Genomic DNA, 23,226 nt, shown 5'->3' with positions numbered 1-23,226 from the left:
CTACTATGTAGAAGACATTATAAAGCTGTGGGCTTGCATGTTTTCAGATTTCTTTTTCTTATGCTCTTGTAGGTAAATCTAATAAATCTAATGCCATTCATCTTCAAGATAAAAAAATAATCATGGCAGCTGTCACTTCTGCATAGAAAACAATTACTGGAATGCAGTCAGTACAGATCTTTCATCTTCACTAAGCAAGTGGTTTTGTAGTCATTCAGTAGTTAATAATAGGTTTTATTGCACTGAATTAACAACTTATTATGGCAACTAAAAATAACCACAAAGTCTTTGTGAGATCTTACCCATATTATTTTTCTAGGTAAAAATTTAATTTTAACTGTTAATATATGCAAATACAGCTTCTTCATGAGGTTTTTTTTTTTTTTTTTTAATGAAAATAGCATTAAGTGTTAGTAAACTGAAATAGAATTCTGATTGCAAGGAAAGGAAAATCAATTCTAAAATAAATACCACCCCCTTAAAAAATATACCTGATTCAACATATGGGCTGACAGCCCACTGAAGGCTTTTATTAATGTCAGTGCTGGTCTATATGCTATCAATAGGTCAGTTAGTGGCTTTCAGCTTATCTGTATGGATTAACCTCCTCACCTTGTCTTTGGGGCTATTCTGAGAGCTCTCTAGATACATAATTTTGGAAGCAGGATGAGGTACCCAAGAAGTTAGAGGAATTTGTCTTAGAGGGGTTTTGCTTCTATTTTATATACATATTGCTTCCATTCCTGTTTGTTTTTTCTTGGATTCTGCTCACTTTGTACTTTATTTCAGTAAGATATTTTTCCTTCTCTTTTCATACAGTATCTCTGCAGCGTGCTTAGATACTGATTAATGGGGACCCTGACTCAGAACACCTGGCTACAGTGAGTTTTTCGTTTAACAGAGGATAAGGCAGCAAAATTTAGGGCATAGAGCTTTCTCATACTTTATTCCGGTGATCACATTTAAACAACAATCTCATACATTCAGACTCCACCGTGTAGGGGAAAACTGCATATGCATCTGATAATATATATGTGCAGTTGTTGTTGGTTGTTTTCACTTGTGTCTCTCTTGTACCCCACAGGTTTTAGTTGATGTGACACTTTGTTTTGTCTTTACTCTCCATGCTACAGAATCCATCAGTATCTCCCTCTTCTTGTGAAAGAAACTGGTGATGCTCTCTATATTTTTCTGTGGCCCTGCCTGTAGTTAATTATTTTCACATGGAAGTCATAACCAACTTCCTGGTGTGGGAATACATTTGCTCTCTGTTTCTCTTGCTCTGTACATGTATGCATGTGTCTTGTATTGCAGAGCATTTATTCATAGCCTGTGTTCTGGTTGTTCCCTTCTTCCTTTGGTTTGTACTTAAGAAAGATGAAGGCTAAGAATTAAAATGAACATAATAAGGGGAGATTATGTTGGTGACTGGTGTAAGGCCTGTGTAGTCAGTGGTGAGGGTTGGAAGCCTGCAGGGCAGCCTGTGATGTGTAGACACCTTCATTAAAGTGGAGTAAATTGGTCCTGCAGGTGTTTGGGTCCTTGATTTTTCTTGCAGCATAGGAAAAAACCCTTGGACTGAGCACTAAACTTTTGGATGGTCCTGTTTCCTCATTCACTCAAATGCCTGATCGGAGACACGTGTAAAAATGGGTGCAAGCATCATTCCAGAAACCAGGTAACCATCCTAGGGATGAAAATGTGTGCAGATGTCAGTCCTGTCACCAAACTCCCAGGTGGCCACTGAATATATAAGTGATTCTTACACTTTGTGGTTCACATCTTACATGACCAAATTGTCTTGTGGGGATCTTTGTTTCCAGTTTACCTGTTAGTAAAAAGGGATCTGCGTTCAGGGCTTTTCAGAAGAACCTGATTGTCCATTTCCTGTGTCTGTGTTTGCTAGACTCTAGAACATGCCTGAAGTGATACGTTTTTCTGTAGTCCCATCTACCTCATAGATGTTTTTCTCAGTAAAACTTCCATTTAACTTTAGAAGCATGGATTCTTCTCAGACTGACTGATGTTACCCAATAGGTGAAAGAATATACTTGATACATCTATTCAGCATGCGAGTTCACATCCTGGTGTTTGAGTGAACTTGTATTGAACTGAAAATAAGAATATTGATTGAGTGGTGGAAATCATGTATGGTATACTCTATTTAAGTGTACACAGCTTACCAGATCCATGTGTAATTATGGTACTGAACATATAGAAAAACCACAAACAAGCACAAACAAAAAAAAACCCAACCAAATATATGCTGTTCCAGAAACCACAGTAGCCTTCAGGGTCTGAATATATATTTATTTTTAAATAATCTTGCCAAAAGGGGTTTCTTATCTTTTCCTTTTTATGTCTGTACTTGAATAAAAATTGAATTCAGGCAGTGTGGCGTGGCAGGACAGCAACAAAATACATAACCTTTCTGAAGGTAAGATACTGGAAGAAAAATGAAAAGTTTGTAAGAAATTCTGATATCCTGAGAGAGAGAGATTGAGGAGGTTCAAGGAGAACTTTGTTTGCTTTGCATGACTGTTCTGCTCTTCTGTCAGCTGAGCCCAAGGTGACAAGTTGTTGACTCAAAAGGCTCTGCAGGAATGTTAAATGGTTAACATTATTTAATACTTGTGCTTTATTAAGTGACAGCCTCTACTGTGCATCTTCAAAATGCTTTTCAAGCATGCACTAGTTTTCAGGGCTGGAGGCTGTTCTTTTATACAGGTAGGCCCCGAGGTCTTACTTTAATCCTGCAGTGAAGCTGAGCTGGGGAGGAGTTATAAGCAGAGTTTCTACTTTTGCTGGTCCCTACTTGCTCTTTGTGGTGCAGAAGCAGACTCAGAAAGGTTGGCTCACTCTGGGGCTGAAGTCCCCCTTAGTAAGAGATGACTGAAAGCTGTTTGTTTAGAAGCTCTTTGTTGAACCTGTTGGTATACAGACTATACAAATGGCTGCTGAAGTTCCCACAGGGCAGTCCTGCAGCTTTTCTGCTGGTTAGGAGAAACTTAAACCACCTCATTTTGGGGGTGGCAAGGCTAAGTTATATTTAATTTTTTTTATATTCCCCCTGAATTAAATATCATTCACTTATTCCAGTATTTTACTGTGAGCTTTATAGTTCTCACCAAGCACTGAAAACACTACCAAGCTTGCTGAAAACCCGAATTGGAATGTTCAAAAAACTAACTGTCAATAATGGTGGAGTTTGGGTTTGATTTTACTTTAGGGAGCTGTAACTTTAGGAAATCTACAAGTTGTGTATTTCAGTCTCTTCTGGGGAGCCCTACTCTTTTAGCCTTGGCTTTAATTATTGTATATTCCTTCCTCTTAGGTCTGGTCCCTCCTGTGAGTTTTGTGACATATTCTGGACAGTTTAGCTTGATGTATTTTGCAGCTAACTTTCAAATTGCCATAATCTTTTCAATGCTACCTGATTATTTTAGCTTAGAATATCTCTACCACACAATTGACATGCTTTATAACTAATATACATTTGTACTTAAAAATTAAATCCAAACAATGAAAGACAAGATTTGATTGTACAGCTCTGGAAAAAGCAGCAACACCTTGAACTTCACCATGTTAGACCTCTGATTTCATTTGTGTGTTCTATTTTTGTCATCAGATGGTCTTTCCTTTTTTGTCTTGCCAGCATTGCAGTAAAATAGTTATGCTTTAAATATACTTCAGAGAAATTGTGATTTTTGCAACACCTGTGAAATTGTCTCTTAGACCTCTTGCAACGCTGCTGCTGCCCCTTTATGTTGCCAGCAAATGTTAGCTCAGTAGAAATCAAAATGAGAATTTAAGACAGTTAAGGTACATTAAAGTCTTTATACTCATAAATTCAGAATTTTTCACTTAAAGGGCTTGCATTTTTTATGAATAGACATTTAGTGTGTAAAAGACGAATACATTCGGCACACAATGAAAAATATCTTTGTTAAGAAAGAAGTTGGGCTGCAGGAAAATAGCCATAGTACTAGGAAAATATCAAATTATGTGACAGTAGTTGCACATTTTTGAAGCATGACCAAATAACATATAATTCGAAGCATTTCCCTACCTCCTTGTTGTTTTTTCCCCCCTGGAACTGGGAGGAAATGGATACTACACACCCACCCATTCACAAAAATCCTGGCAGGAGGCCAGTTTCCCTCTCTCTCTTCATCCATGAGCCAAACTCCAGTCTCTTTTTCCCTTCTCCTTTCTTACTCCTCTTTGCAGTTGCTGCCTGCCAGATTTGTACCTATTTCAGAAACAAATGAGCTCTATGAGGCCTTCTCACAGAGGTTTTCTAGTATTGCTTATTATCCACACAGATCCTAAAACATGCATTCATGCTGGACTCTGGCTCATTGGGGATTTTTTATTTTAGTTGGTATTTTATTTCCTGATTCTCCTACAACTTTCTCTCTGTTCTTTTCTGTTGTTTCAAAGCGTCTGTATTGGCACAGGCTGCTGCCAGCAAGTGGTGGGGGGAAAGGAGTTTAAAAGCCCTTGCACACATCCGTGTGCCAGATCTTTGCCAATTCCTCTTCCCCAGCTGTTTTGGCAGCAAAAGCAATACCTGTTATGGTGGCAGTGGCTGCTGCAGCCACTCCAGATGCTGTGGCTGGAGCAGTGTGGCAGGATTTAAATGCACAGTCCCCCATGCCAGCGCCTGGGGGTTTGAGTCTGAAGCTGTCAAATGAATAACAGTGTGTACTGAATTGTCCCCATGGTGATTCTCAGCCGCTTTGGGAATGTGGGTTTTGGATTGTGTCCAAAGTCTGATTTTTATCCACCCCAACCCCCCCCTTTTTTTTTTCTTGTTTCCATGATGGGGTTAACACCATATGAAGAGGCAGTAGGATATTAAATAGAGAACACTGGCTTGTAAAGCTCTTCCCAGCAGACGCCTTTTTTATTTGACGGGCTGGAAACTCCCTGGCCCGCTTTAGCTCTCAGTCTGCTAAAGAGCTGGTAAGGTATGATATTCTACAGGAGAGCGAATGTGTCCGTATATGTCAAAGAGTGCCTACTACAGCTGAGCCCCACTCGAGGTGCTGGCTCTGACCACTGCTGCCATGGAAGCAGAATTGGAGCATTACTTCAGCATCCTGCTGGCCACAGCTGGGCTTGTGCCCACAGACCTTGGGATGGGGGGGTTAGCATGGAGCCTGCAAGTCCATCACAGTCAGAGGTGTGTCTGCTGCTGGTGCTTGTGCCCAGCAGCATCCCACCAGCTCAGGTGGTGGGCAGCATGCAGGCTACCCCAGCTCTGGGCTCACTGCCTGAATAGACTGGCCAGGATGGTAGCTGCAGTGCCAGGGTTTATACTATCACGGTTTATATTACCACAGCTCCGCTCTTGTGGAGATCTTGTGAATCAGACTGAGCAAACACAGAGCAGACATGGCTTTGCAGCAGCTCCAGGCTTTTCATCCCACTCCACTGTCCCTGCTATATTAGCAATGGCAGAGGGCTGTGATGAGGGACAAGGAGAGTGTTGCCAAAGCAGAGGAGGGAGGCTGTGGCCTCTTTCTGTGGCTGCAGGAGGGAGTCCCTGTGACAGCTTAGCTGTACATGGCATTTTGGGGTGGAAGGAGCATACCTTCATTGTATGGCTCATGCATGGGAGGCTGCTCCCAGTCCTCAGCACAGCTTTGCTGTTGTCTGGTGTCTGCACATGTTGGTCAGATCTCCTGCATGCAGGCAAAGCCTCAGTGGGCTGCTCTATGCATGCACCAAATGTTCCTACTCCTGGTAGTCTTGAGCTTTCCTTAAAGAATGGAATATACATTGCAGCACTTAACAAGATGACTTTGGGTTGGTTAAATTCCTCTTTCAGGCTCCCAAAAAAGTCACTACAATCCAAGTCTGCTGTGTAGTTTGCTGGGTTTATGTAAGTGACGTGGCTAAACTGGGTTTTCAGTCTTACTGAGCAGCATATTGGTGCAAATCTGGTGCTATGCACGTCCCCTTAACTGGGCTCTGGTTTCAGCAAGGTCTTCACAGTTGTCTGTGAGCACCAGCTCAGTTCCAGAGAAGAAGGAGTTTCCCTCTGTTGAAGGCATAGAGCTTCGAGCCGGGGATTTCTGTCTGCTGAGCTCACGTGCACAGGAGAAACACCATCTGCCCGTGAGCCAAGTGCTTCAGTTAAGAATGAACTTAATTGGGGATTACTTACAGAGAGTTTGCTGCACCCCCTGACCTCTACCCTGTTATGTGCAGCTTGGGAGAGGAGGGAATGTGAGTCTCTTGTTTTCTCTCTAAGCCTGTGTCTGAAAAGGAAACTCTCCCCTGATTTTTTCTTTTTTTTTTCAAAAGGCAAATTCTATGCCAAATCCGTAATCAGATACAAATAGGAATGAATGCCAGAAGCAAAAGCAGCCAAAGGGAGCTTTTCATCTTGAAAACAGCTTTCCCACCTGGCCAAGAAGAACTCCCTGCATGTGCCTGGCACGATGGGGCAGCCTTCCCTGAGTTTGCCCATGAGGGCCTGCTTGCTGCTCAAATGTTGATTGTCTTCTCCATTTAAATCATGGTTGTTGCTGCCTCACTTTGACCATCCTAAAATCTTTCAGGTGAGAGGGGAGGAAAGGCATCTACTTCTTGTCCTGAGGATTTACATACTGCCTGAAATGGAACTTACAGCCTGAGTGCTTTAGGAAGTAGCTCCTTAGATTTTTGCCAGAACAGGCCAGAGACCAGACATTTGTTTGAAGGAGAAGGTGGTAGATACTGGCCCTTTTGAAACAGCTTTGGTTAGTTTCAGTTTCTGCCATATTTCATTATAGGGTCATTCACTACATCCCAGTAAAAGTTTGGTGGTTGTGATTGCCTCTGTTGTTGGTTTTCCCCAGGTTCTACCCATGATGTACTATGAAAAATAGCTTTCCACCTACTAACCTGCTACCTGTTTAAACCATTTGGGAGTGTTCAGGAAGTTCTGGAGATCTGTTTTGGTAAACTGAAGAAAATGCCAAGTGTACTTGTTGCTGCTTTATAGCCCTGATGGTGTTTGTGCATGAGAAAGGGAGAAGCCCCTCTTACGTGCTCTTCATCTGCCCTGAAAGGCAGCTTGTGCCACCATTATTGTAAACATCAGTGAAGGGTTGCCATCCCATTTTGACTAATAAGAGTATGTCATCAAGAGGAATCTAGGAGCACAGGCTATTGTTGATCTGACTTGTTCACATTCCTCTATCAAGAAGGCTGCTGAACTCAAGCGTGATTGAGAGTCTCTCAAGGATGACCCTGGCCTTGGGCATCAAGTGAGAGGTCACTTTTTGCAAAGAAATGTCACCCCAAGTTAAACACTTGGAAAAGACAAGCCATGGTGATATCTCATGGAGCTAAAATAGAGCCCTGGATTTCTTCATTGAATGCTTGTTATGTATTTCACTCCTAAACTGCATTCGTAAGATGCCTCATGTGAGTTGTTCTCTTTAGCTCATTTTAGGTTTTTATTGCTGCAGTATGGGCAGAAGAAATGGAACTAATTGGAGACTGCTCAAGTAAACAGAGGAGTAGAAATGATACTTCTTGAGAAAGATGGGATAATGCTTTTCTTGTGTTTCTAGGATTCTTCTCTGTGTTTGCGTGTCAGAGGATGTGTGATTTCCTTTTCTCCAAACTGACTCTTCCATGCAGGTTGGATGTTTGTGGCAGGAGGGCTTAGTGGATTTGGAAGGAAAGCTGTGGTCTGTTGGCTGGTGCCTGAGATAGAGCTTAGATTAACTCTGGCACCTTGAACCACCAGCTCCACAAAACCATGTGTTGTTTTTGTAGGCACAACTTTTTTCAGCTACTAGCTGAACGTGCCAGGGAACAAAAAACTGCAACAGAGGACTCACTGGAATGTTGTAAAAAACTGCAGAAGTGGTCTGGTTTAACTTGAAGATTGGGGAATGGCATAATAAAAATAAATTGTTTCTCCCCTTTTTGTATTAGAAAAGCCTCAGGCCATAAACATCTTGAAAGAAATAGATTTTTATTTTTCTTTCACCCTTCTGAATGGATCAGAGTTGCTTGAAGAAAATCATACTGTACATAAACCACAGGAGCAGCAGGGTTTGGAGTCCTATTTTTAGTGTCAGTAAGTCAACCAGCTTGGTACGCTGGGAAATTCCCAACTCCTGGCACGTAAAGGTTAGTATTATCAGCTCTCCAATAACTGGTTTAGAACATCTGTTGCATTAGTTCAGCTTGTGCTATCTGTTGTAATAATAATAGTAAATGTATTGCTTGTATTACTGTAGCCCCTAAAAGAGCTGGCTATGATTGTAATTTTCTCTAGTTCATGCTAAAACTTAGTATTCTTATTTCCACTTTAAACCTAAATTCAGCCTTTCTACTAAAATTCTCAGCAAGCATCTTTCTACCTCATGTCTTTTAATAAGCACTCTTTTAATACTATAATCTAGGTATATGAGGAGAATTTAGAAGAATTCTCAACTCTTAGTAGATAGGACAGAAGTTACTCTGTGTACAGGAAGCATCTACTTAGTCAAATAAAAAAATCATTGAAATATGAAGAGCAATTCTGGTATGGAGCAAAATCTCTGCAAACAACTTTAAAGATAATCACTGTTAAAATGCACAGATTTTAATGCCAACAGATACCATTTGTGACACAGATGTACTGTCCTGCCATCACCTAGTATCTAGTTCAAAATCATAACTTTGTGTGTGATCATGCAAAATACATACATACCAACTGTAGGATTCTGTCTGTACCTACATACCTGCTCATGTACATTTTTTTTTAGAGCTTTTTATTTTCTCACATGGTATGAAACCTGAGAGTTTCTCATTTTCCAGTTTTTCTCTGCAACCATGACAGCTGGAAACATACGTGTGGTTTTTGGTTGGTTTGTGGGGGTTTTTCCCCTTTAAATGAAAGCTGAAATTCTTACTTACTGACATGACTGAAAATACTGGAGCTTTAAGAAAAAACAAACAACTGAAAAGAAAAATAAGATTTATGATAAAATTGCAAGAGCTGGCTATGCTGACTCCACTGAAATTAATGATAAAACAATTCTGACTTAGTGGGATTTGATTTTACCCTGAGAGTGGAAATAACTGAAAAGTATGTTTTGCATCACTGCAGGGTTGATGTTACAGTTGCTGAGGTGTCCTAACCTTCCTGTCCATATTTGATAAGACTTGATTCTCCCTAATAAAATTGTTATCTGTTCTTCTCCTCTTTATATGATATTTGGAATAACTTCAGCACTTTAACAGCTTGTGAGGCCTCACTGTGCAGCCAGATGCAGTGTGTCCCTGTTTACAAACTTTTTCAAGGATATTTAGACTTTTGGTTATTTTTTTTGTTTGTTTGTTTGTTTTTTTCCTGAGAATTGATTTAGGAGCATATGGATAGTTGATAATTTTTTTTGAAGGTTATGTGAAAGCTCTGGGCTTACTGGGGGTCTGTGCATTATGACTGATGCAGAGATGCCGTCCCTGTAGCTTGCTGTGATCACTCTGGTGATGACAGTAGTGATGAACACAGTGAAAGTGCCCTTAACTTGTGACAACCTGCCTTCTGTCCTTCCCCTCAAATGTGCAAATGACAGTATTTTGATTAATATTCTTCAGCTGACATAAAGCAGTTCTAAGCTGCGTATCTCTCTTGAAGGTGCATTCCCAGCTCAACAATGAGCGTCCCCAGGAATCACATGGCTGTGAGAAAGGGAGGAGGGGGGAGAGGAGCCTCCTAACGCTGGCTGCCTTCCATTGCCTCTCCTTTCTGTGTCCACTTGTCTTTTTTCTCCCTTCACCTTCTGGACTTCTGGGATATAAGAGTACTTTGTGTGCTCCTGAGGCATTTGAATTGCTGTATGTGTTTTGTGCAGAAGGAATTAGCGTAGTGCTTTATCTGGTGATTTGTTGGCTATGCAGCTTTCTCACTCTTTTGTACAGCTCTCTGATGTTTGCCAGTTTAACAACTCAGTTAAAAAACCATGGAGGTGCAATAATGTTTTCATTGCTAAGGGTAAAACTTGCTGCCCTTTGTGGAGCCAAATACACCAAAGCAGGCTACCAAAGCAGCACTGCTTTTCCAGTTTAACAGGTTTAGCTGATGTTACTGGTTTGCCACTGAGTTTATTACAGTTTCATATCTTACCCTGGGCTGGCAGCGTTTTGGCTTTTCTTTCTCTGCCTGTGCAGTGGTGGTGATACTCATCAGGGCTCTCAGCCCTGCAGATAATCTCTTTGGGTTATCATTTACTTGCATACAGTCATGTGAAGTATTTGTGAAAAGGCTTTTGAAGTGGCATTGCAGGCAGATGCTGCCCGGAGCTGCAGAGCAGGCGGTGTTTACACAGGGGCAGAGGATTTCTCTGCCCGGTGTGGTTCTCCTCAAGTGCTCGTATTCTGCGGCCACGCTGTTTGCCTTTCTAATGAAGTGAACTGTTTGTTTGAAATATGTGGTAGAAGGTATTTACACAGAGACTAAAGTAAACTTGAGGGCTGTTCACATAAGCTGTTCACATATCTGGTTTGTGAAATGAAGGAAAACAATTTGGCTGCAGTTTACCTCTGGGAAGGGCAGTTAGGAACTGTTTAAACAATGAACTGGGCTGCAGCGGATGTTGCTGCAGCCTCTTACAGGCCTTCAGCGATGACTGCTGCTCATGTAGGCATTCCTCAGGATGCTGCCTTGATGGAGATTTCAAAATTGCTGTCGTTATTTAAAAGGGGGATTTATTCATTAGCTGAGAAAACTCGGGTACATTCATATTTGATTAAAACCATCCCAATTAGACAATGGACTGTTGAGAGCCAACATATGCTATTGCCTTTATAACGTCATTAGTAACCCAGAGTCCCCACTTTGAAATAAGATCGTGCCCGAGTGCACAGACATCTGTTTCTGCCTAGCCAGATGGAGGTCAGCAACATAACTTAAACTGCTAATCCTTATTGTGGAGAGGGAAACAGGAATCTGAGGAAGGTAGGAACAAATGAACTCGGATCCCGCTCCTGGCAAGGCATGAGGTATTGATGGCAATACAATGCCTGGAACATGCTCGGCAGAGCTCTGGTAGTAAGTTTCTGCCTAACCGCAAGCAGAAGTTCAGAGAGCAAGGAGGGCTGGGTGAAGTGAAACTGTCTGTGGTTAAGGCATTTCAGTTTGACTCAGAGAACCTCACTGCTGCTTCTGGCTCTGCCACAGTTGTGCCTAGCGGGAGCGTCAGTCGGCTGCAGCACAGCGTTTCTCAACAATGACTGGCAAAACAGACCTTGATGGTGGGGAGTGCTTTTCACCCCCTGTCATAGCACAGAACAATTAAAACCGGGCATACAGGGACTTCAGGAGCAGAGATTTCAGCCCTGGCCAATAGAGACCATATGTTTCCATCCATCATTTATATATTTGGCGGGGAAGAAAGCACCAAGTTGGTTGGGACTACAATGCCACATCCTCTGGCATTGTTTCTCTACTCATTCTCCTTGGGAGCAATGGGACTCACAACACTTCGGACTCCTTGGGTTCGGCATAGAGATTAAAACAAACAAAAAGTCCTTATGCACCCGGAGTGCCATAAATATGCTAGAATTTCAATAGGATCCAAACAAGCGACAATGGTAGTATTAAGAGCTGGCAAACCCTTTGATGTTATAGACCAGAAAAGGACTGTTGTGGTCTCTGTCATGAACATTTAAACTTTTGACCTCCAACCTTTGTGTCAAATGGCTTTTCCATATGGAGGGCTACTATACCTCTCTCACTGCCACTGCATTATAGTAGAGCATCAAACACTTCACTGGCGGGAAACTGATGCTTAATGCATTGAAAAAGGTCCAAGACTGACAGAGGGTGGGACTGAAGAAAACTTCTCTTCCCTTCTTCTGCTGAAGTGTAAATGAAGTCCCCTGTTTTCTTATAGCTTGATTGCATCTGAACTCCACACAGAACTGTAGAAGTGAGGATTGTGTCTTGGTGGTCAGGAGATGGACATCTTAAGTTACTTTTACCATCACTTCTTTTATACAAACATACAGCTGAATGATGGGCTTTCACAGGCTTGGGATAGCTTCATGATTATGCCACAGAGCTGAAACCCTGCAGCACTGGCACTGCCCTTGGTGATGTGCTGGCAGAGTGCCAGAGAAAGGGGTTTACTTTGGGGAACATGCCAGCAGTGCGCAGAGTTGAGGGACCCTACTGTCAAGCCTGGTGTCATTTCCAAACAATGACCAAAAGCAGATGCCATGGGATAATGTAAGAACTTCACAGGTGGCTCTCCTTTCCTTTTGCTCCTCTGTCAATTTCACAAAATTTTTAGTTGAGGAATTCCTTGGTCCTATGGTTTCAGCACTTTGAGATCTTTACTACACTTCTTTTCTGTGACTTTCCCCTTGAGGCCATTCAAACCTCCTGTGTCCATAGCCTCCTGTATTACTTGGCTGTGTGGCAGGGTATGATATGCCTTGTCCTCATCTGGCAATCTTTCCTCTTTTCTGGCTCATTTTGTCTCCTTCTAGCAGCTCTGGCTTCTCCTCTAGGATGTAGAGAGTAATGAAAAGAAGCCTCCCTTTTAGTGCCCCCTTACCTGTTTGGATGGGCAGCAGAACAGTTCTTTCCTTCTTCTCTTGTATTTTTGAGTTTGTGTTCCACCTAATTCTACATTTTCTGCTGTCTTGTCCTGCAATCACCAAACTGAAGAACTTGGCTGTGCACAGGCAGATTATGTAACTTTTTTTCTGGTCTGCCTGGACTGGAGTCTGGAGAAAGCTATCCTGTTATACTCATCTATGGTGGTGCCAGAAAGCTCAGCCAGAGCATGGGGCCCTGTTGCGGTAGGCACTGTAGACAGGTGATGTAAAGAGAGAAACTCCCCTGAAGACTTCGCTTTTATGTTGTTGCAATACAGAAAAAAACCTTCACTCGTGCTATGGGCTGCTTTACCCACTACTGCATTTTTATGCTTTTGCCTGTTCAGGTCTCTGTTCTTCCATTTTCCCTTTACTCTCATTAGTGGGAGTGTTTTTCCTCACTGGTGAAACTGGACCTACCCATGAGTTTTGGCAATGATGCTGGTGCCAGTAGGACACAGTGCAGGCAGAAGACCTCAGGAGATGGTGCAGCTGGTTCTGCAGCCAGGTGCCCTTTGCAGCTGTGTGCCCCTGCTCTTGATGTGGGCACTACTGACTCAGGGCTGTCCTGAGGAGTATTAATTAATCTGAGGTTGTCCATTTTTGATTTGTGCTTCTAAATAACTGTGCTCAGACATATGTGCCTTTCTTCCTGTGTTCTAGCCAGCTTTAAGCGGTTATGTAAAGGGTTGGCTACTTTGGGTAAGCAGCACTTAGTTTCCAAAACAAGAGAAGTGTATGTCAGATCCTGCCACTACATCTGCAGAGAACAAGAGAGAGGATGAAAGTGTTGATAAGACTTTCTGGAGAACTTCCATATTTTCACATAGAGAGAATGACCTTTGGTGAGGAAGAGGAATTGGGGAATCCTAAATCCTAACAAAAGTCCTAAAAATAAAAAAAAGTGTGGTTATATCTAAAGCTGATACTCTCATCCTGTGTTTGGGTAGTGGGAAACAGAGAAGTTGTCTGTAAAGAAAAATGAACTTAATAAAAGGTGATGAGCAAAAACCAAGAGAGATTAGTAAAAGAACAAGCAGTTTCAGACAATTGAGCCACTATTTTTAGAAGAAATAATGGGGAGTTAATAAAATACTGTCATTTTAGCTTTTTATTGGGACTTTTTACTGAAGAGGTTTAGACTGTCTCAGAAAGGGTATCTCTCTGTTAATGGTGACCAGGCTGAAGCCCAGAGAAGTGACATAATTTAACTATGACTCTTTTTGTTAAAAATATTTTCCTAAAATTTTGGCTTGTAAAAGTAACTAAGATTGATTGGAATATTGACAATATGGCATCTCAAAAATAGGCTGAGTGAGCACTTAGAATAAATGTCAATATGGCAAATTAAGGGAACTCACTGTGCTTTCCATCTTCAGTAATGATCTGAAACAAAAAGTAACCAGCATGAAAATGAAATACAGAGGAAGAACTAAGAAGCTGATGGAAGGTGAGAGAACATAGAGGAAGAAAACAGCTTAAAGTCAAGTATTTAGAAATGTCAAGAAATAATAACCAAGAGTTGGTTTGTGTTGACTTTATTTGACTTGAGCAGTGCCTCTTTCACCAGAAGTCCCCTAGAAATGATGGATAAGGTCACTGCCACATAATGAATGAGACACTGTCTCATAGTGGGAAAATGTACAATAATGGTTTTGGAGATTTGTGTGTAAGAAATGCATATCCTTGCTGAAAAAGGGAAAATTTCAGAAATAGTTATTTCTATTATAAATTTATAAGGCTGCCTCCTAAACAGTGTCAGCCTACATGAAAACCCAGTGCCAAAGAGTGCAGGGATGACAACCTAGGCTGGAAGAAACACAGAAAGCAGAAACAAGTCACTGTGATTAATTTAGAACATGGACAGAGAAATTAAAGGTTGCAATAAATGTATATTATCAAATAGCCTGATAGAACATGTGATAACTATCTGCTCATCTCCAAGAGCTTGAAGAATATAAACACCTCAGAAGGAGAGTAATTGCTAAGGATGATACAGAGAGAAGCTAAATAATTATGAATATTTGGAAGAAATTTTTAAAAATCAGGTTGAACAGCAGGGAAAAGAGATCTCTCAGTGTTCATCTGATTGTGCATCCCATAGAATCTGAGTTTTAATATCTAAAAATAGACATCATTGATCTAATTATACATTTTCCTCTCTAATTCCTATTATGCCATGAAATACTCATCAAAGCTGCTAAGTATTACCTATATCCAGGTCTTTCACACTGTGGTCCAGACCTTCAGCTGCTGAAAATCTGTTTAGCTACAGTGATTTTCCCTGTGCCATACTGATACCCAACTGTTTGAGGTTTGGCCTTTCAAATAGCTTTTAAACTTGATTCTGCTACACAGAAGAGTTCTTAAGTCTCCAAACCATTGTTTAAACAAATAATGTTTGCAGACTGACTCACTGCTGCTTACAAACTTCTAAGAATGTCACCAAAGCTTGTTGAATTACCTAACTTGTCTTCATTTGTTCCCACATCAAATCAGCAGCAATACATGGGTATTTCTAGTCCCCCCCTCTGCTGATTCTAGATCTGTTGCCTTTCCTTAGCCACGTTTACCTTTGCATCTTACAGGTATTTGTCATTGCTGATGTCAGCTGATATCAGGACATTAAGATGCATTCTTTGAGCTGTGTTGAGCCTTAGGGAATAACCAAGCTGATCTGTGGCAGCACCTCCTTCCTACTGTTCAGGAAGTCCATGATAAACTTCTGCTTAGAAGTTCTTTGGAGTTGAAAGCCTTGGTGTGAGATTTCTTCTTTGGTTCTTACCAGTGTGGATCAGGATTTATTTTGTTTGTAATCTTTTAATTTCCTCAGCTTCCACTTCGTAGCTCACCTTCAACCACTGGAATTTGTAGTGTGCTACAGAAATGGATATGAACAGGTAGATAGGTACAAATTATTTTTGTATATATTGTGGTTATGGATCTAGTTACTCACTGCTTGCAGAGGAGGAAATGCTGAGGATGTGATCCTTCATACTAAGTAATAAAAGATGGGAAGCATTCCAGACCAGCTGGTTAAAACCACTTGTCTGTGATTCTTGAGAGTTAGACATGGTTGCTCATTTTGGTTTTCATAATTTTTAGGAATGGTTTTTGAAGTGGTGAAGGCTGCACTGACACATGGTGGCAGGAGCAGCTAGAGGCAAGAGCTGCAAGTATGGCAACTGTGTTGCAAAGGAGAAGCTGAATTATTTTATTACTGCAGGTCCTTTGGATGTAGAAGAGGGAGGGATCTCTTTTGTCAGCTTCCTGGCAGAGGGCAATTTTTCATTTTCTTGCAGAAACCACATTATTAAGTTTTTTTAAGAAAGGCTGCATGTGATCCAGAGGTTATGAAAAAGATGAGCTGTGCTCTACTGAGAACCAGCTGTGTTGGGTGAGACAATTATACCTCTAAGAAATGGGATGTTGGGGCTCATCATCCTCTCATCTTGAAACCATGGGCCAATGTACAGGTGCTGGGTATATGCAGTTGTGCTCCTCTACATCAATTTTTTTTAAGGTTCCTTATAGGATGAAGCAGCCAGTATTGCTTGGGTGGAAGGCAGGATATTCCTGATATGTTTCCACCAATTTGCTGTTTGTTCTTGGGCAGACTGGGCTGATGGGGTGACTTGGCTTTCCTCCTCTAAAAAGTATGTCCCAAGAGGGTTGTGGGGCAGCAGTGTTTTCCTCACCCTACTCACCAGGCAAGTTCATGGCTGCTTGATTAGGGCAGCACAAGGAGTTCTTTCTTCACTTACCAGTTCATCCATCCGGGTGGAAAGAGTCATTTGCAAATCACTGGGCTGTGATGAGTCATAAATTATGTTCTGAAAGAATTGGAGGCTTTTCTGTTCAAGGTGTTTTGTACATGCAAGATATTTGTTACCGTGGGAGTCTGTCTCTTACTACTTTTTTTTTTAATTTATCTTTTATTTATTTATTTTTATTTCCAGATGGGCAAATGGCAGTGAGCACTGAAGTCTGTTGAATGGACTTAAGAAAGTTTAGTTAGTATTCCAGAAGGCAGTCCTGCTCCTTAGACAGCAGAGTTGCATTGACTGGAAAGAATAATAAAGTGTTCAAACTGAAATCAATCCAGCAGTTATTTAGCCAATACCTGCAGCAAATCTGGCATATTAAAACACCTCTCAGTGCCAGCTGATGAAGCCAGTTCCAGCAACTTTTATTCCAGCACAATGATAGCTACTCCTCCCTCAAGTGTTTGGCATAATGGTTGTTGTGGAACTGCTAACAATAAAACATGTTCCCACAAGGTGTTTAGATTTAGAAACTGAAAGTATTAAAATGGATGGCAGGAATTGAAGATGCTCCAGAGTCTTTTTTTTTTTTTTTTTTTTTTTTTACAAAGATAGAAATTATTTTTCAGCCATAACAAGAGCTGGAGCTCTGCTCTGGTTTGTGAGGCTTGGCCTGGAACTTCTGTGGTTTACTTTTAAGATCAGTACATAGGCTCTGTGAGCACCAGCAGAGAGTAGAAAGGGGAAGTTTGATCATCATTAATACACACAGACACACGGAAAGGAAGTGAGCCAATGGAAAACTGTGTATTCTCTGAATGTGTTACATCTACTGTGTGTTACCACAATTAACATTTAGTGCTACTGGAATGGAGAGCACTTGCCCCTTAGAAGTTCTTTTCCTCAATTTCCTTCTGTCTGTTTCTTGGCTTTATACGCTTACTTGACTTTTTTTTCCTGCTTTGCCATGGCTTTCCTTTTTCCTGTGTAGAATCCCCTTCTCTGTGAAGTCGGATGGTGAGTTAGCTGTGTCCGTGTCAATGCGACTGTGGCCACACTGGAAGCGTGTGTGTGCACGCGCACAGACAGACACGCAGAAAAGCATCCTGAGCTAACTGTCTGTAGCACAGCAGCGGATCAGCCTGCAAACAGGCAGTGCTTCAGATGGCAACCAGCCACACTTGAAGCAGCAGCCCTGGTCACCATAGGGGAACTCTTCAAAGTACACAGAGTTAAGTGCGTGCATTAACGTGTAGCTGTGGCTCAGCCATTTTTTCTTTTGATTAAAGCCTCTGTATGAGCAGACGTAGAAAACATAAATCACCCCTTATTGAAAGAGAACTAAAAAAACCCTCAGAGACAACATGTGCTCTTATTGAGCCCTAATGCCAGCTGTAATTAAACAGAAATCCAAAAAAAGGTCTTTGCTTGGCAACTAAGAACGTAGTTCTTGCCATAAAACCTGGCAATACCATTAAGTTCAGATCAGTTGAAGCAAATGTACGTGAAGAAACAGTGGTGCCCTTAGGGACTCTGTGCAAAGCTGAATATTAGAAAATTCTCATCTGGTGATCAGCTTGCAAACCAAAGGAAGTGTAGAAATTTGCTGGCAAACTCTTCAAAACTGTTCTGCATATTGAAAAGACATTAACAGGGAGGCTATATTTTGCATCCTACTGTATCTGTTACATGTGGTGTGAAAGGTTGGTACTGTGGTTCAGCACCAAGACTGTAATGGATTTAAGCAGGAAGGAGATTTCACCTCAGTTGACGTTGGATCTGAGATAGAAGTTTTTACCTGGCTCAGCTCTGACATGCAATTTGGTGAGCTGATCGTCCTAATGACAAACGTGCTGAAGCATAACGAGGGCTTCCTGTGTTGGGCTTGGGACCTCTGTTTTCTTGGACTTGACCTCATGACACAGGTGCAGACATCGGGGCCAGACTGGGTGAGTTAAGCCAGTGCATGCATCTTTTGCGGTAGCAAATGTTTTCTTGATGTGCTGAAAAATGCAGCTTGTCATTTCAGCAGCAGTGTCCCTCAAGCGTTTGGCAGGAATCACAAGGTGCTTGAGCAAGTCAGCTAGCTGAGGGCAGAGTGTTTTACTAGTATCACCTTCACAGCCGACATTCCCAAATGTAGTGATCCCCTAAGTAAGGCTTATTTGAGAGACTACAGAGTGTACAGAAAAGTTATCACAAACTTCAGTGAGCTTCATAGCTGCCTAATGCTTCTGCCATCATCTCAGGGTGTTGCACAGCACCTTTGAGCCAGCTGGCATCACCCCCCTTTCTAACAAGTCTTGCTGTGAATTGCATCTCATCAGACTTCAATTCAGGTTTGCTGTTCAGCATCAAGGATCATACATACCTGTCCTTTCTCCCAGTTTCTTTCTCTTGATGTTGCAGCAGACTTAGGTTGTCGACTTTCAGAGAACAGGAGTAGGTCTCTTTTTTTTTTCCTGTATGGGAATGATTGTAATTGGAGAGAGATGATCCTATTCACTTCTTTAAGAAGGTAAGAATGGTTCTTGAAGGAGAAATAAGAAGGCAGGTTTTACACAACAGAAAGTCAGCATAAATTGACATATTTTCCAGAAAATCTCACAGTGATAGAATTGATGAGTTTGTAGCATTACAGGCAAACTGTGTCTCCCACTTTGTTTTAAGTAGACCCCGCTAGCTGTGCAGGACACAGGAGAGTATCTGAAGGAAGCTTACAGTAGTAGGCAGCAGACAATTCAGAAAGCAGCAACAGCTACCAGACTCAGCAATGTGTGAGCAATGTCTTCAAATATATTTCCAGTGCTTTGGCATGTCCTTAAAAGTTCTTGAAAACAGTAGAATTTTTGCACAGAATCAGGTACTTCTAATGAGTTGAAGCTGAGGGCTGCAAATACACCACAGCCAGCATCTGTCCGTGTACTGTACACTTACATCAGCCTCTGCAAGGATGGGCCCAGGAAGTCACAGTTGCATTTGGATGTCTGTAAGAAAACTGCCTGGCATATTCTGTGTAAGTTTGCATCTTAGCTAGAATTTTTAAGAAGGTCATAAGTAATTTCCTTAGCAGAATAGGAAGTTAGATTTTATCGATTTGTTTTGGTGAGAGGAGTTTCTCATTGCTGAAGATAAGAGTTTTTGTCCTCACAGTTTAAATGAATTAATGAAAACATTGTCAGAGCAGCTATCCTGTCTTTTCCACGGAGTTTTTCCCTGGATTTCTAGATAGGTAAAGCATCTTGCACAAAAAAACATGGCTCAGATAAGTTCAGATTCAATTCTAGCCTCATTGGTCTCAGTTTTTTACTTACCTACAGTATCAATAATTGTGGCAGAATGTGCCATTAGTATTCTGATGGTGCTTTTAATGAAATAGTTACTGGGTGGGATATGAAAAGTCAATGTGAAACTAGCAACAGCCTCAGTAACTGCTTTATAAACTTATTATCTATTTCCATAGAAATACATGTCAACTGATTACATTTTATGCCATTTCAAGTGAATTCCAAGTGAAGCCCTGGACGATGGGTGCTCCCTGATCTCAGAGTTTTTCCATGTAAATATTCAGTGCTTTTCAGAGTGGAGTGGTCTTGGGCACCCACGCATGTTGAATTTACCAGCTGCTTTTGTGCTGAGGGCTGACCCAACACGGCAGGATTTGATTTCCATCTGTAAATTTGACTTCACCAGTTCTATAGTTCTGTACATTATTCTCCCTGTCTCCCATTTAGCATGTTAGTCTGCTGACAGTAGAGTACACAGCACTTAGCAGCTGGTTTGTGGAACCATCAGTCAGGAAATTGTATGATGAATAGGAGGTAGCCAGGTTTAGTGGCACTTTATTCTGCTTCAGCAGTTTTAGCCTGACTTTGGAAAAGTCATCATGTGGTTTATCTTAAGGGTTGCAACAAGAGATGGCTACAGTGTAGTAACTTATTACACATACACTTGAGTTACGATGTTCACCAGCTGTATTGCTCATGTGTAAATAATAAACTTTGAGATGGATAATTATGTTGGGGTTTGATATGCAGCTCTGCTCCGGACAGCTCAGGGCTGACAGAGACAGCTCCCTGTGCCATGATGGAGTACGGCTGTTTCCCAGATGGAAACTACAAACAAGATGCAACCAAGATATACAAAGGAGCTTAATGTGAGAGGACTGAAAAAGATGTTCTTGGAGATTTATAGCCTATGCATAAATAAAACTTGTTGACGATATGTACTGCATAAGCCCCACAGAGAAAAATACCTTTTTTTGGGTTGCTTAATACTAAGTTTCCATTTCTCAGCAGAAAGTAAATAGATCTTGAGGAGGGTCAAATGGTGTTTCACTACATAATTACTTGGACTGATTTTAATGGATAGATGGTCTGGCTGGGTGAGGGTGGGACAGTGAGGAAGCTTGGCATCCTGAGTGGGATTTCATGTTTTGGCCAGGGGAACCACTTCCTGTCTGACATGAATGTGTTGCAAAATCTCTATGGTCTTACCTGTGCTCTCCAGTCTCACTCTTTGAAAGAGATGCATAGAACAGAGAAGGATTTCCCTGTGCTTTTATGAGGGTATGAGTGACTTCCTTTTTTTGCTGAAAAAATGGTGGCAGACTTTGTATTGTGAAATGCTAGACATCTGCTTTGAAACCTCCGCTGTAGTCAAAGCAGTTTAGCAGGGAAGAGGGCAGACAGGGAGATGTGGTAAAACACACTTCCCATGTCCCTTTTCTGCTTTGCCTTAGTGTCTGCTGGGGAATGTGTTTCAGGAGGTGGCAGCAAGCATTCTTCACTCAGACAATGACAGTATGTTCCTGATCATCTGTGACACATTTTTTACCTCCATTGAAGACTCTGAGTAGTTGGCATGGGGAGCGAAGCTCATAAGAGATTGCATGCCAAGGTCCAGTTGGTGCAGCAGAACCAGAATTAAACATACTGTGAGTTTGAGCTCCCAGCTTTTGCATCATAAGCCACAATTATTTTTCATTTATGGTGCCTAAGTCAGTAAATGGCTGAAATATGTTGTAGCTAATCACATGCTGATGCCTTTCACAAAATCAAGCCATGTAACTGGACAGTCTATGTCAGATGTTTCCAGGCTTTCTTGAAATACTGGGAATATTTCCTTAGAAATTATTTCCCCTTCATCCCCTGTGTGTATTCCCTCAGGGCAATGAGGTTTGTTGCTCTCATTCTTCTCTCACTTCAAAATACAATAATAAAGCAACCTAACTTTTTAAAACATGAGGAAAAATCCTTTTATTTTTTTAACTGTGTCTAGTTGGGACCAGGGAACTGCTTTCACAAATAATATTACCTAAGAGGAGGTTTGTATTTTGCTCAATAGGAAAGGTGGGCAATATAAAGAAAAGATACCTTCAAGAGTTGGTGTGCAAAACTGGAGTAGAATTAATTTTACTGGCAGCACACAACTGAAGTCTTCTTTTTTTTCTAGAAACATTTTATTAAATCCATGACATGACCTAATGTATGTACTTCTCAGCCTTTAGTGACAGATAATCGCATGACGTCAGCCAAAGTGGCAATTGGGTAATGATTGTGCAGGATCAGTTTGTTTCATGCCGCTGGAGGTGCTTAACATCAGTGCATAACATTTTGAGGCACCCAGATCGCAGCGGCGTGCTGGTGGGGAGAGCTGTGGTCTGTGTGAACTGTGCCCCTCCAAGCTGGGAGGCAATCCAGCTGCAGAAGCCGTGGGGAGGGCGGGCCGGTGCCTGACTCCTCAGGGCAGAGCCCATGGGGGTGTCAGGGGCGCATTCTCCCTTTTGTCAGCCTGTCTCCGAGGCTCTGCGGAAACAGCGGGGAGTGGGAGTTCTGACAGCTGCAAAATCCCCCATCCTGTGGAAGCCATGGAGGAGATAGAGCAGGGAAGCTGACTGCAGCCATGAGTGCCTGGGTCTCCAGCCACGGGGACAAAGAAAGCACCCTTCCTTGATAAGAGCTGGGTATGAAATGAGTTCCTCTGTCCTCACACACATTCCTCCAGGTTCAGACATTGGTGTGGTGCACTTAAATGTCTCCAATATGGCCCTTCCCAGTCGCATTGGCCTTCGAGTATTGTTGTCTGATTTACTCCAGTTTTACGTACATTTATTTCTCAGTCACTTCAGTTTGGCTTTCTGTTGTAGGACTGTGAGTACAGCTCTGAGGAAATACTTTTTTATTGCATTGTATTCTCTGCTTAGGCTTTTTGTCCTGGGATGATTTTTATTTTTTCTTGTTTTAATACAAAATAAATAAATCAGGAATGCTTATGAAAGCCATGATGGTCCTTTTGATCTGATGCTTCATATGCATATGGGCACATAATTATTTATTAAAGACATTTTTTATGCCCATTTCCATTTAAGCTATAAAAAGAGAATATTAAAATTAGTAAATACATATTCATGCAAACACTGTGGGCCAAATTCTCCTCTCAGACAGACCTGACTGACAGCAGCATGGAAGGAGATTGTGATCCTTAAGTCATAGCACTCTTAACACATTGTTTTCAGTATCTGTTCTGTCTTTATGAATGTTGTTTTTAAAGAATCATTGGAGATACTCAGATCTGGGAACCTCGCTTGTTTTTTCAGATCCTCCTCACCTTTTTCCAGCATTCCACCCTCCTGTACCAATTGATGCGAGACATCATGAGGGACGCTACCATTACGAACCATCTCCCATTCCTCCTCTGCATGTGTGAGTATTCAGTGTTCCCCCTTGCTTCCTGCAAGAATGGACAAATACATGAACCTGTGCAATGGTTGAAACCTGTACCTGGAGCACTTTTCCAGTCTTGCCAGCGTGCGAGATTTACTTTTGGAAAACATTGAGTTTATCTGTTCATAAAGCAAAAC

The 23,226-nt window shown here is 41.6% G+C and overlaps 1 protein-coding gene across 4 annotated transcripts in view; it reads left to right on the top strand.

Moving 5' to 3' along the window:
- The window catches only part of GLI3 (GLI family zinc finger 3), a 206,183-nt gene that overhangs the window by 88,069 nt on the left and 94,888 nt on the right, over positions 1-23,226 (top strand). For all 4 annotated transcript variants that reach the window (XM_014258681.2, XM_005529928.3, XM_088056135.1 and 1 more), the window contains one exon: positions 22,963-23,068. In XM_014258681.2, coding sequence (XP_014114156.1) covers positions 22,963-23,068 — 106 coding nt within the window. The remainder of the gene's footprint in view (positions 1-22,962; positions 23,069-23,226) is intronic.

This window comes from Pseudopodoces humilis, chromosome 1, assembly GCF_049639895.1.
Source record: "Pseudopodoces humilis isolate 2021_Gansu_Grassland_sample_001 chromosome 1, ASM4963989v1, whole genome shotgun sequence".
Lineage (NCBI taxonomy): Eukaryota > Metazoa > Chordata > Aves > Passeriformes > Paridae > Pseudopodoces > Pseudopodoces humilis.
The sequence above is the reverse complement of the archived record's forward strand: the minus strand, read 5'-3'. Positions and strand labels throughout refer to the sequence as shown.